At 52.2% G+C, this 14,719-nt stretch overlaps 1 protein-coding gene across 5 annotated transcripts in view; it reads left to right on the top strand.

Annotated features, from left to right (window-relative positions):
- Window positions 1-10,588: 10,588 nt before the first annotated feature.
- Window positions 10,589-14,719, top strand: part of BCL11A (BCL11 transcription factor A) — a 73,775-nt gene continuing 69,644 nt past the window's right edge. Inside the window, exon 1 of one of the 5 annotated variants that reach the window (XM_057405752.1) lies at window positions 10,589-11,188. In XM_057405752.1, coding sequence (XP_057261735.1) covers window positions 11,134-11,188 — 55 coding nt within the window. In that variant the 5' untranslated portion in view covers window positions 10,589-11,133. Of the gene's footprint in view, window positions 11,189-12,278; window positions 12,443-14,719 lie in introns of those variants that run through there. The other 4 variants (XM_057405751.1, XM_057405753.1, XM_057405755.1 and 1 more) reach the window with 4 other exon arrangements.

Consider the following 14,719-nt stretch of genomic DNA (forward strand, 5'->3'; position numbering starts at 1 on the left):
TCAAATATAGTTCAGGAGAGTTATTTGAAGTTTCCAGTAATGAAAAGCTCTGTGCTTTAATAGTAATCACCATTACTACCACTAGTCTGCACTTCAGATTCCTTCTCTGTGGACAAGGCCATCGCCACCCACTCTGTCCCACAGGGAGTCTCCTGTCTGTCTGTCTGTCTGCACTCTGTCCCCTTCCCTGGCAGACCTGAATCCACACAAAGAAAGTATTTTAGAAGCAGGACAAGGACACCTCACCCAAGTCACCAGCAGGGCTTGGTGAGTGCAGCCTTGCCCTGATGTGATCAGTGTCTGTCCATCCAGAGGCTTCAGCTGTAGGAACCCCCAAGGGGGGTGCAGTGATGAAGACACTTCCCCTCTTTCTTCCTTAGCTTGCTTGCTTTTCTGGCTTAAAAGTTAATGCCTGTAGTAACTCTTGTGTGGTTTATTTTTTCCTTCTTGCTCTCCTGTCCTATTTAAATGGGAATGTAAAACAGTCCAGGTGGAGGCTGGTGAGCAGTGAGATGACACAGTGGTCTCTAACAACTTTTATTACTTGATCAAGAGTAAAAGCTCCACCTGAGCCATTAGATTTTACAATATGAATACATTTCCAGGTGATTTTAAGAATGCATATTATGCATGCAATAGACTGTCATGGGTCTGAATTACATCTTAGTGTGTTATGTTACCATACGGATAGGAGTATTTGTTAAAATTACTGTACTTCTGAACACTTAAAAATCAGCTGCACTGTTTACTTGGGTGATTCTTTAAATAGCCAAATGCTCAGTCCATGGTTTTGATTAATGCTCTGCAAAAGGTTGGTGTAATAAGCTATGGTGCTTAGGATTTATCAGAGAGCAAACTCAGAATCCACCTCAGATCGCTGCTTCTGTGAGCTTTAAAATGGTCCCATGTACTTTTGCAAACCTGTGAAATATACTTTTATTTCAGGTTGGAAACCAGCAGTTCCTTTCAATCCCTCAGATGCTGAGGTAGAAAAGAGAGTGACTTGGTGTGTATTTCAGACCACAGATCCCTACGAGAGCATCCCCAGCTTGTCCGGAATAGGTCTGCGACACCGCACAGGGATGAGCCAGTCATTTCCATGCTTAGAACAACCTCGCAGGTGAGCTGATGGAGGCACGAAAATCTTCACCTCATACTTAGAGAGAGGTGGTATCAAGCTGCTTGTGCTCTCAGGGCAAGCAAAGAGGACTCAAAGTCCCCTTGGAAAGAAATGGAGAAGTGGAAAAGCCCAAAAAGCCACACACGGAAAGACCACGTGAGCGAGCGCTGATGCGGACATGAGTTGGGAGACTTAGTGAGACCCAAACGAGCCCCTTCCCTGCTCTGTGCCCTTGGCTGAGCCTTGGTCCAGGGGCCCTGCAGAGGCTGAGCCGAAGAGGGGGGAGCTCAGAGGGGTGGCCGCCCCCCCTCCTGCCGCGGCAATGCCGCTTCTCAAGGCGGAACCAGCGAAACCAGTTATCTGGCAGCAATTTGCATATTTATGGTGCCTCCTGCCGCTCTCCTTGATTGCTTTACAGGCAGGAAAGGTAACAGAGAAATACATAACCCCCTCTAAAATGGCAAAGAGGCTCCTACGTGCACAGGGGCTCTGATAGAAGAGCAAGCCCCTGGCAAGAAATCTGTTTAGCAAACGTTGGTTGGTCTTAAGTATTGAAGGCAGTTGTGGGGTTTTGGTTTTATTAAGTTCTGAGGATGCTCGGTCTGTGCAAAGTGCTAGAGACAAGGGCTGATCATTGCCGGGAAAAACAATTAGCCTCGTCATATTCGCCGAGTGTCTGTGTTGAAGGAGGAGGCAATCCTTGGAGAATGGGAGAAGCGTTCAATAGACACTTTAAAAGTCTAGTGTCATGGTACATATATTTTTTAGTCCCGCTCATAAGCAGTGTACAAATGTGCAGAGCAGCTTTGAATATAAAAGCTAATTAGGTCTCGATAGAGAACGCTTTCCTTTTTATTGGCTCTGAGTACAACGGCTGTCTGAGATCCACCTCGGCTCCGCTTTTGGCCTTCCTTGTAGGATCTGCTGTGGGTGTCCCCAGCACATCCCTGTGTGTTCACATACCTTCAGGTCTGGGTACCATGAACCGGGATGCCAGAGTTCCATAGTTCACCTCACCCTGCACCAAGGAGCCTTTTGGAGCTGTTCCAGAGCTGGGGATTGCAGTGGTCCACATCTCTCCAGACTAAACTTCTCCCTGCTGTGGCGGGGACAGCACTTCAATGATACGGCCAGTATTTACCCTGCATTTACCTATAGCTCCTGTCACACTAAAACCTAAGGGTGGTGTGTATCAGCACAGCGATCTGTGGATCTCTCCCTCCATGTGTTTACACCTATTTCTCTCTCTGTCGGCACTCAGATGCTGTGAAACTTAATACGACGGGGCAAATGGAAGTCTGACTTGTGAATACATTCATTTCAGTATGGTAATATCAAACAGTGCACGTATTTCTGATTTCTGTATTTAATTTCCCTTGCTTTTATTTTTTAAATGCTGGGGAATAGTTGCTTGCTGAACAATAGCATTAGTACAATAACTTCCCCCAACCCCTGCATTCACACTTAATGCACATCAGCTTTCTATGTAACACCATACAATATACTTGCATGTTATTTTAATTGAGTGAAATCTTATTCACACTGGTGGTACAAAGCATTCTTTTCACTGCAGTCAGAATTCATACTCTACCATAAAAATTGTATGTGCTGACAATAACAAACGGTGGCAAAACTACCCGAGCTGCTCCAAAAAGTGGGCTCTTATCACGGGTTATTCACCACCGCTCCTGCTCCCCCTTGGTACTGTGTCTTTCCACGCAGCTTTGGGCTACATAATCATATATTCTTCCAGCTACAGAGAGTCGCATTAAAATACTACTGTGAGCATTCTAACAATTAAGCTGAATTTTTGCATAGAATAAATATGGCCAAGAAGAAAAACCCACAGTAAAGCTGTAGTTTTTAAATGCAGGGGAAGATCTCTGCTATCTCCACAATTAATTCCTTTTCATCTTAGATCCTCACACAAACTGTGTCGTGTTCTGCAAAGCACGTGCATTTCTTCATCGCTAAAGGTAAAAGCTAAACCTAAATGTCACCTGAGGCAGCAATGTAAAATGAATATAAAGAATGACCACTGTGTATGTTAAATTTCAGTTTGATGCCTTTGAAGTGACTAAAAGTCAAGCTCTAAAAAGCAGCGTAATAGATGTTATTTACAAATCTAACAGCATGCTTGAGTACATGCTTACTTTAAGCATGGAAGTACAGCCGATGTGCCCAAAGATAAATATGTGCTGAAGAATGGTGCAGTACCAAAGGCTAAGCAGAGTCCTCTGCTAAGAGACATATGGAGCAGGGTTAGGGGAGGAAAATACCCTTTATTATTGCACTGTCCTTCTCTGCTCTCCCTCACACCAAGTGTGCTGGGAAGAAGGAGCTGTGTTTGGCAGCATACAAGAAAACAGCTAAGTCCTTCCTCATCCTTGTAGCAAAACTAATTTCTCAATGGAAATTACTTCTTTCTGATTGCTGATATTGGGTTTCTCAGATAAGTGAGTTGTTTTTGTTATTCTACTTTAAAAAATTGAGTTGAGGAATAGTTGGGATTTATTCTTCAGGACAAAGTGTGTGCAATTCCTTCATTTTCCCACCTGACACATCCGGAGTGGGGCTTTCCATATATCCTCATAGGGAGTTTGAGCCCCTTGGATCTAAGCTTACACAGAAGTGTGAAAAGCTTCTCCTTATGATCCCGAGAAGACTTCGTTTATGAACAGCCCCTGTGCTAAAAGATCAGTAGTGACCCCATATACTTTATTTGGTCAGGATCCAGCTCTCCTGTCCATCTTCACTTGGGATATGAAGTTGGGATACTTGGGAGATGAAGTGCTGGTGTTGGACATGCTGCTAGTTTAAACCTCGTGTTACAACGCTTTTTGTTCCTGGCTTGGCCCTGCAGGCCTGGGAGCCTGGCTTAGCCTTTCCTGTCCATGCAGGTTGCTCATTGCTTCTGAGCTTGTCTGCTTCTGTGCTGTGGATGCTGTCTCCCTGTGGCTTGACTTGGCTGTAATTCTGTACCTTGTGCTTGCTGGGCATCTTCTCAAACTGAGCAGTTAGAAAGTGAATCAAAGATACCAGTGACCTGTCTTTCTACTGCTCACAGGCTTGAAGATGGGACCTGCTTAGGTAAATGACTCAGGATCTTCACAACTCCTGTGTTTCATAGAATCATGGCATGGTTTAGGTTGGAAGCAACCTTAAAGCTCATCCAGCTCCAACCCCCTGCCACAGGCAGGGACACCTTCCACTAGAGGAGCTTGCTCCAAGCCCATGTGTCCAACCTGGCCTTGAACACTGCCAGGGATGGCCTTGAACACTGCCTCAGCACCCTCACAGGGAAGAACTTCCTTATATCTAATCCAAATCTCCTCTCTATCGGTTTTAAGGCATTTCCCCCTCTTCTGTCCCTACATGCCCTTGTGCCATCACCAGTTTCAGTGTGGCCAAAGAGTAGCCCTGATGAATGGCAGCTATGGATGTGTGGGAACATCTTGCTGAGGAGAATCTGGCATATCTCACAGTGCTTCTGTTTCACAATGACCTGCTCACAATACCCCTCAGTGAGTGAACCCCATGCTGCAGCCTGGCTTGGTCAATGAAACTCTTCCTGCAACGGATGGAGATGCTGCTTGTGAGTTCAGGCATGCAGTGTGGTGTTCCTGCCCTGTAACTGTGGTGGGGTGGGCATGGAGACTGTGGGTCTGGCCCTGTGTGAGCAATCTGTTGGTCACAGCCTGTGGCTCATCTTCCTAGCCCTTGGGTTTGTCATGGTTTTCTGTTAGGGTTAAGGGAAGTTCCAAGTCTGCATTTAACTAACCATGTGCTTCAGCTTAGTGTGATTTGAAGTGATTGATAAAATCCACCTCTGAGAAGTGCAGAACTAGTGAAAGGTGTTAAGGGGAGCAATCTCAGCAAACCCCTTTTGTAGCACAAAGTGATATTGAAGCTCAAAGTTGGACAGCTCATCCATTTCAAAGTGATGCCAACGCACACATGGGACTCACTGCCACACGTTTTGGGGGGGGAAGATGAAGCCCAAGAAGATGGAAAGATTGTGTGGAACTCAGCGAAGATAACCAAGTGACCAGTGCAGCTGGTGTACAGAGCAGTCCCCTGTTACGAGCTTTAATTCCCTCCTGGTTGAGGCACTCGTGTTACTTCCCTTACACATTTAGGACTCTCTTCTGAGACAGATTTAAGAGACATTCCTCATTCAGAGTCCCTTACTGGTGTATGGGTACAGGTAGGTGGGCAAATGTGGCACGTGTCCCCTATGGTCTCGGGGGTAGCTGTAGCTTTAACGTGGGTTTATGCAGTTCAGTGTGGAGCTTTGGAAGAGCTGGAAGTACCGAATTCATACCCTAGATGTCAGTAAAAGAAAAAAACATTAAACCCCATTAAAGATCGTTTTATAAAGGTCTGTGAATGAAGCAATGGGTTAGCCAATTATTCATAAGATAATTCCCTATATGGACTGATGGTTTGAGTCCCAAGTTTCAGCTCAATCAAATTTACACAGCCCAAGTTATAACCTCTCCAAGATGGGGATTGTAACAGGAGCGCTGACAGACCTTAACTACTGTGCCTCTTTAGTAACGAAAGCTCAACTGTTCCACTCGTGCGGTGGCTGCTGGTGCTGCTATAATTAAGACTGTATGGATTTGCATTATAGGTCAAGTTCTGGGAGGCTGGAAATGCACGGAGTTTAAATCATCTTGGCTTGAAACCGAGGGTGGAAACCGTCAGGGGTGTGTTATGTGTTTACTTACAAAGAGATATATTAAACACGTGAATCGACAAATAGCAAGTACCAGAGCAGCACAAAGCAAAACCAGTTTGGCTAAAATCAAGCATTTGATTAAAAATGAGATTTGATGGGCATTTACTAGTGCCTTCCTCTGCCTGCCCACACACAAGTAGAACTCTTTGTATGCTTCCAAGGACGGGTTTTTTGCCATTTGAAAGTCTGTTTCCTGAGTGCTTTGTGCCATTTAAAGTCATCCCCACGCTGTCCAGTCAAGGTTCAGGGCTGTGCTGTGCTTGGTGCTGTGCGAGCACAGAGGCAGGCTGAAATCCCTTGCTGAAACCCATAAGAAAAGCATTCCCAAGTCAATGGGTTTATTCCGGGTGCCGCCGATAAGGAGATCTTTCACCTGACACTCAGATGTTTGTGATCCTGCAGAGACGCAAGTAAGCGCTTGCAGAATTAAGGGTTTATTGTAAGCCTTTATTAAGAAAGGGAAGGAAAACAGTAAGAAAGGGGAAAGGAAAAGCGGCGTGCCCAAGTTTCTCATGCAGGGATACTAATGCACGTAGCACTTCTAGAACGTGCAAGCGCTCCGCTCGCCCATGGGGAGCCAGCCTGGGGTGAGATAAGAGTTCCACCCATGTTGCCTGCGGCTGATTGAGACTATCAAGAGGTGTTGGGGTGGATGTGCCGTTAGGGAAGGCAGCCCAGCGCCCCAGAACTGGCAGAATTGGGAATCTGCATTTGGTCCCAATGTTCCATTCCGAGCTGGCAAGTGAGATTCCCGCTCGGGATGAGTGACAAGTTGGAGCTTCGAAGCAGGAACATTTGCCCACCGAAGCTGCAGAACTCATCCACTGCCAAGTCTGCCAACACATTAGCATAGGCAGGGAGTGGTGGACGGTAGGAGCTGTGTTATTCTCCTCTGGGTCCTGCTTGCCTGCCTGCACATGGGAGCAAGGCCACACTCCTCAATTACAATCAGTATCATGTCCCTCTCTACAGCAACCTGTAAGCATTTCACATGGAGGATCATAGTGTTTCTCAGGCAGAAAGCTGAGGCACCAGAAGAAGGACAGATACTTTGGGGCAGACTTTAATGGTAAACTTAATTTTTACAGTGTGAATGCTCTCACTTGGACACTGCCTTTCAGCTGCAGGTTACAGCCTCTGCCCAGGGGCAGCACAGTGGGGTGGGTGCCCACCTCTGCTCTCAAGATGCTTCAGGGCATCAGCTGGTGTCTCTAGGACAGGGGCAGATGGAGGTGGGATGGATGCTCAGCTAACAAAGCAAGCCCTCTCCGAGGCTGGCTTCCCCTTGCAGGTACCCTGAAAACCACCACGGCCCTGGTTTTAGCCCATGCCCACATGCATTATAGATGTGGGGCTACGTTTGCTCTGGGGCTGGGGCTCCATCCATGGCCAAAGAGCAGCTGATAAGGTGGCTGGGGGGTGACAGCAGCTCAAGCTGCAGCAGCAGGATTGCTTGTGGGGCATCTTGGGCAAAGAAAGGTTGTGGAGGAGCAGAAGGCGACACAACCATTTGTGCCAGTCCTTAGAGCCCGATCTCTGCTGGGTCATGTTCAGAGCTGGCCTGGGTTTGTTCTCACCTGCCCTGCTTATCTGCCAGTGTTCCAAGGTATTGGCAGCCCATATTTGAGCATTTCTACCTGGTTTTACCTGCCACATTCACCAGGCTCGTTGGTATAAGCGAGCAAAGTGGCACCACGGTGGCATAGGTATAAAGCTAAAGATGCTCTGTGCGTGAGAGCGGTTCTGCTGAAAGCAGAGGGGATGATCCAGGGGGAGCAGAGCAACGGTGGGGTCCCCTGAAGTGCCCTGGCTTCAGTTGCACCCCCAGGCTTTGCATTTGCCACTGGGGTGAGCTCAGGGGATGCTCAGCCCTGGACAAACCAGGACAGTCCCCATGGGGCTGAGCCTGTTCTCCCCATCCCCACTTCTTCCCCTGGGGTGTCCGCTGCTTTTTCGGGGGGGGTACCACGTCTTGGGAAGGGGGGAACCCGTTCCCCATCCCCATTCCTGCAGCCAGGGACACTCCATCACCCTTCCCATCACCAAGGCATAGCCCCGGCGCCGGGGCTGAGGCTGTAGCAAACTCCCTCGCAAGAGCTGTTTGTTGACCACATTCACGTTCCGAGCCCTGAAGCTAAAAGCACTTTACACCATAAAATAAAAGCACTGTCTTTTTTTCTAAAAGGTTACGTCTGGAGGCCACGCTGCTCATACTTCATACAGAAAACTACTGAAAGGGCTATGAAATCCTCCATGATTTACACTCCCTCTCAGTGCATTAGGATATAGATCTACTCGACTCAAAAAATACTGTGCAGTTTCTAACCGACGTGAATATATGTGCATTATTTCAGAAAGTCTGTTAGAAAACTTGTCAACACATTATAAAGCATAAACCAGGGCTCGGCCATTAAATACAGAGATCAGAGACGGAATATATACTGCAGGAAGTACTGGGAAAAGTCCCTTCCATTCAAAAGAGGTCTATTAGCTAAAAGTTTACACACAATATACACCAAAGGGTTTAGAGCGAGCCCGTGGACCGTAATTACAAGGCATAAATGGAATCAGCGAGGGCTTTACGGTCCCCAGCGCAGTTAACTGGGGCTGCCAGAAAATCATCTTAATATTGTCATAATTTATTACCCACCGAAAAGCCACATCAAGGACTGTAAATACAGTTACTTGGTGTCCACGACCGCTCGTTAAAACAGCCTCGGTTCCCTTCCCCTAAAACCCCATCAAATCAAAACCCACCTGCATTATTAATCTGCGGTCGTGCCGTGTTAAAAATGTCTTCTGGTTCCTTTTCTTTCCCAAAAGGTTTGTTATCTGCCGGCAATCCCATGGCGCTGGGAAGAGGGGGGGATAGGGATGGGAAGGGGGGATGGGGGGGAGCACAGCACCGCTGCCAGCACATGCTAATAGGGATAATTCTCCACCCAGGCTGAAATATTGTGGGATAATTTTTTTGTCGTGTTTAAGGCAGCGAAGTTCCCATTGAATTCGAGGCATTTTTACGGAGCTGGAATTAAGGGCATGCTAATGGTAGGCACATCCTCGCTGCCATTCATGAAAGCAGCTGTAAAATTAGCTCCCGACTGTAAGGTTTTGAGATGCGGTCGGGGAAGTCACCTCTGGAATCTCAAAAGCCGGCGCGATAAGAAACCCGGTTTAGTTGTAGCCAAGTGCTTAATTTGCTATGATTTTTAAAGAGCGGATCAATGCAATGTTGCCTGTTATTCCTTGGGAATACCCACGGGCAGGTATTGTCCTGCTGCAGGTTGGCTTCCGAGAGCGCACCAGTGCCTAATGAATTGTAATTCCGAGGACTGTTAACTGCGAACCGCAGAACCTTTCAGGGGTAATAAAGTCATTACTTTTTACACTGCAGCCACCTCGCCAAGCTTCAGACGTGCTCTCAGATATAAATCACACCCGGGTCGCTCTCCGGTACACACACACACACACACCTGCCTGTGGAGGCACGGTTCGCACCGGCAACGCGTATCCTTCCCGCTTTCCACACTCACCCTTACAGCACCCATGGGCGCACCCGGTGCCACGCTCTGCACGGGGATGGACCCGTCCCACACCGGAGCCGCTCGCCCCGCCGGCGGGTCCCCGGTCCCCGCCCGTCCCCTCGGTTCCCCGGCGGGCGCAGCTCCGCGCTTACAACCTCGGTCACGGTGTCGGGCGGCCGCTGCCCCCCCCTCCCCGGGTCTCTCGTCCCTGCTTCGTTCTCGCCGTCTCCCTCTCCGCCTCCTCCGTCCTGGGCACGGGTTATCCCCTCGCGCTCCCGTCGCAGCCGCACTTCGCTCCGACCGCCCGTTCTCCTCCGGAGCTCGTTTCTCTCGCACAACCTGAGCCCTCCCCGCTGCCGGCACCGTCTCCGTCTCTCCGGGTGTTTTCGGCCAACTTGCAGCCGCCGCATCCTCCCAACTCCAGACACTTCTCGCTGCCTCCCGCCGCCTCTCCCCCTCCCCAGTCCCCCCGCCCTCCGCCGGTGCCAGCCCCGCGTTTCGCTTTCGTTAAGACACCGCGGCTGCGGGCAGGGCTGGGACTGCCGCCGGGGGGAAAGGAAGGGGGCTCCGGGCGGGAGAGAAGCCAGCGGCGAGGTCCCGCCGCCCCTCTCCTCCTCTGCCCGGCTGCGCTGCGCTCGCTGCTCCCCCGGGGCAGGCACAGCCCGGATCGGAGCCGGGGCAGAGCCCACCCCTCCCCGCCGAAGTTTCCCGCGGGCCCCGGCCCCCTGCGCCCCGCAGCTCCCCGCGGGGCCGGGCCGCAGCTCCCGGGAGGAGGAGGGGACTCCGCCGGGCGGGGAAGGGAAGGCGGGGGGGGGGGGGGTAAGGGAGGGAGCGGGGAAGCCGGGAGCCGGATGGGCCCCCCCTTGCTTTTTGGGTGGTCTCCGGTCCTACCTGGCTCCCCCCAGCTCTCCCGCCGGCTCGGCGCATCCCGAGGCCAGCCTTGCCCCGCAGCCCTCCTGCTCCCGGCGCCGGCTTCACCGAGGCTTTACCAGCGGGGAGGTGGTGGTGGTGGGGGGGGGGTGTTTGTGTGCGCGCTCCCTCTCCCTTTTCCTCCCCTCTATCCCCGCGTGTGCCCGTCCAACCCCCCCCCCCCCTTCCCTCGCCCCTCTCCCTCTCTTCCGCGGCCACTCGCGGCTCCGGCCGCCGCCGCCCCCCCGGCCCCTCTCGGCAGCGTGCGCCGGGCGGCCGGTGCAAACCCCAACCACCCCCCCCCCCTTTGCGCCCCCTCCCCTCTCCCCCCTGCGATCACTGTCCATTGGCTTGTCCTGCTCTCTTTTTCATGTCCAGCCCCTGATGAGTGTCCATTGGTGTTGCCTTCGCCTTCCCTCCTCCCCTCTCCCCGGCTTGCCCTGCCCATGTTTTGTATGTCTCTGTCCATCCAGGCTCCTGACGTTCAAGTTCGCAGGGACGTCACGTCCGCACTTGAACTTGCAGCTCAGGGGGGCTTTTGCCATTTTTTTCATCTCTCTCTCTCCTTCTCTCCCTCTCTCTCCCTCTCTCTCTCCTCTTTTTTTTTTTTTTTCCTTTTTCCTTGCACAAAAAAAAAAAAAAAAAAAAAAAAAAAAAAGCCATGACTGCTATCCCACAATTCATCTTCCCTGCGCCATCTTTGTATTATTTCTAATTTATTTTGGATGTCAAAAGACATTGATGAAGATATTTTCTCTGGAGTCTCCTTCCTCTCTAACCCGTCTCTCCCGATGTGAACCGAGCGACTCACAAGCCACCGAAGCCACCAACCCACCATGTCGCGCCGCAAGCAAGGCAAACCCCAGCACTTAAGCAAACGGGAATTTTCACGTAAGTAACGCGAGGAGCAATTTAATTTCATTTGCATTTCATGGGTTTAATTTAATTTTTTTTATTTTTTTTTTTTAAATTCCAGAGCGGGAGGAAAACGGGAGAAAAAAAGAAAAGGGGGGGGGGGAAAGAAAAGTGGGAGCGAGTGAGCGACTCGGGTTTGAAATGAACTCAGCGCGGCGCGGGGTTCGCGGCATTCCGCTTAATTCCTCCGTCTCTCATTTAATCACCTTGATCACTTTTCTTCCCTCTCCTCTCCGTGCCCCTCGCCCGCCGGCGCGCACTCCTTCCCTCCCTCCCTCCCTCCCTCCGCTCCGCTCTCCTCCCGCTCTTTGGCGGCAAGAGCGGGGCGGCTCTCGCCCCGGCACCGGTAACGCTGCGAGCGGGGCAGCCCCGCTCCAAAGTGGGAACGAATCCCAGCGGGAGCGGCGGGCACCGCGAACGGAGCGCAGCGGAGCGGCGGTGCCACAAAGTCCGGCGGCCGGAGCCCCGCGCCGCTCCCGCCCGCTCACCCCGTCCCCTCGCCCGCCCCGCAGCCGAGCCGCAGCCGGGTCGAGCCGTTCTCTCCCCCCTTTTGTCTCCGCGCTGCCCGTCCGTGCGGGGCTCCGCGCCCCGACCTCGCCCCGCTTCGGGCTGGGGTTGGGGTTGGAGGAGTGGAGGTGGGGGGGGAGAAGCACCGGAGAGCAGAGGAGCCGGGAGCCGTGCAGCGCCGGGAAGAGGGATGGAGGGATTCCCTGCTCGCCCTCGCTTCGCGTTCTCCCGCTTCTTCGCTTACTATTTTTTGGAAGATTTTCAAAAAGGCGAAAAAAAAAAAAAAAAAAAAAAAAAAGAAGTGGAAGTGGATTTTGATTGGGAAAAATCTCGTGTCTGAATGTTTACAAGCACCGCGTGTGCGGGGAGCCTCCTGCCAACAAACACAGGCGAGAGCGAGCCCGGGCTCAGCACACACGCACTCATCCTCATCCTCATCCCCTCAACCCCAACCAACGGCCCTTCCTCGCCGCCGCCGTTCAACCCCCGACCCGAACCCGCTCTCTCCGGGAGAGGGGGGGGTGGAAATCCCCCCCCCCCCCCCCCCCAAAGAAAACCCCGAGCTCCGTCCGCACCGTTCGCAACACAAAAAACTCTTGCGGCTCCGCTCCCTCCCTCCTTTCCCTCCCTGCCTTCCTCCCGCCGCCGCCACACACACCAGGGCGAGATGCGAGATAAGCGGGAGCGCTCTTTGCACAACAAAAGGCAACTCGAGCTGGAAAGGTTTGGGGCGAGGGGGGTGGGAAGGGAAGGAGGAAAAGAGAATTCCCCTTTTCCTCGGGATGAGCCTGGGGGGGGGAAGCGGGAATCGCTGCATGCTTCTCGCTGCTTCCCCCCCCTCTTGTGTTTTCCTCTTTCTTTTCTCTTTTCCCCCATTACTCCCGGCGGGTTTTGTTCCCTCCCAGGGATGGCAGAAAAAACCCAGGGCGATTTCTTCCTGCCGGCGCTGCCCGGCTCCCGCTTCTCTTCGCGAAGGAAAAACACCCCATAAACTTTGCGACGTGTCCCTGTCCCCCCTTCCCACCCACCCGTTTGCAGCTGGGGCCACACCGACCCCTTGCCCTGAGGTTTCCCCACACCCGGGGGGGGAGGATGGATCGCGGGGCTCGTTCCTTCGCCCCCCCGTTGTTTTATCCTTCTTTCCCCGCCACTTCTCGGGGTTTTGATTCCTTTTGCATGGCCCAGCGCTGCGTCGCGGTTTCATCACCCCCGGCACGGTTTTGGGGGTGCGACCCCCCCCATCCCAAAGTGGGGTCGGGGTGGTGGTGGTGGGGGTGTCTTTTTCCCGCAACCAGCGTGGAAGGGGGTGTGTGAAAAGGGGATCACAAGGGGGATGAGGGGAATGGGGGGACGTGGGCTCCGACTCGCATCGGGAACATGCGGGATCCCCGCGGTTCTCTTGCGCCGAGACACCCGCGGGCCGGCGCGGAGTTACCGCACGTGTGGGGTGGGAGCGGCGGCGGGGATGGGGATGAGGGGGGGCGGCGAGAAGCGCTCCAGGGATAGGGAAGGGAAAGGGAAAAGGGGGGGGGGGGGGGGATGTGGGCCGGGATATGGAGGTAGGGGGGGTTTGTGTGTGGAGGGAAGGGAAAGGGGAGGCCGGGCTGGGGGAGCGGAGAGCCGGGGGGATGCGGTGCCGGGGCCGCCTGCGTGCCCGTTTCTGTCGCTAGGAGGCACAGCGAGATCAAACAACCGGGCAGCCTCGCGAACTTGAACCTGGCCGGTTCCTCCGTTGCCTCCCGGCCGGCAAACACCCCCTCCTCCTCCTCTCCTCCTTCTTCTTCTTCCCCTCTTTCTATTCCTTCCTCCCTTCTTCTTCTTCTTCTTTGTTCTTAATTTTGCGCCGAGTTTGCTTGCTCCGGTGATGCTTCTGGTCCCCTTCTTCGGGTCTTCATCCCCGCTCAGTAACGTGTTGGTGGTTCCTATTGTACCCCCAAGCCCCTGTTTTTCCTTGGATAGCACGATGCCAGGACACAAACTTGGGATTAAACAGCTTCTTCTCCATCCTTCCCACGGTACCATGCGGGGAAATGCCCCGGCAGCGCGGATGCGCTGCCGGGGCATTTCCCCGCATGGTACCGTGGTATTCCCCCTCCCTTTCCTCCATCCCCCCTTGTACCTCCTTTCTCCCGACACTCCCAAATCCATCCCGCTTTTGCCAGAGAAACGGTTGTTTTGGTGACTGAGGAAGAAGAAGCTGAAAAGACACGTTGGTGGGGAAGAAAACAGGGCATTTTGCATGAAAAATAGAGACGGATGATTAGGGACCCAAGCAGGGAATTGCGGTCGCCCCCAAATTCAAACAGACTCAGGTGAATTGTATCCCGGCGTTCCAAATGTTATATTTTGTTATAAAAGTAGCAATAATAATAAAAACATCTTTTTTTTGGGGGTGGGGGGGTGGGGGGGGTTGGGTTTGCATCAGGAGCCAAGTGTTTAGCACGGTGCCAGCCGTCTTTTTCCCAGACATTAGTATATATAATTCTTGTTAATTAGCAATAATTTACTTTAAGAGCGGAGAAAACGTTGAGGTTACAGCTTTTATATCTGTACATTTGATCGTCTTGTTATTTCCAAGAACTTTGCCTCCTATAAAATTAATTAGGTGAAATGTGGAGGTGTAATCAGCGACCTCGGGATTACCGCTCCAGTTTCCTGGTTCTGATTGTAAATCAGCCCCGCCGTCGGTGCAGACTTTTAAGCAAAAGTCCTGTTTTGGTTTTAGCTCTTACTTTTAACTGCCTGGTGTCGAAGCAGCGGGTTACCTTCCCCTGCTAAATAATACTGACAGCGTCAGGAAGAAATCAGGCCGCGGGAAAACATTATAATTGAGTCATGATTATGCAGAGCTCCTCGCTAAGCCAGTGGTAAGGGGAATCCGGGTTATTCCTTGTGCTGCGGAGAGTTGGTGGAGCTGGAAGTTGCCTAGTGCAAAATACCTTTTGTCTGCCGGCGTGCAGCGAGCCACGGCTGGAATTGAGTCCTTTGCAATCGTTTTCC

The sequence above is a fragment of the Pezoporus wallicus genome, unplaced genomic scaffold (genome assembly GCF_028554395.1).
Source record: "Pezoporus wallicus isolate ANWC-B61680 ecotype Strahan unplaced genomic scaffold, APGP_CSIRO_Pwel_v1 contig_6714, whole genome shotgun sequence".
Classification (NCBI taxonomy): Eukaryota; Metazoa; Chordata; class Aves; order Psittaciformes; family Psittacidae; genus Pezoporus; species Pezoporus wallicus.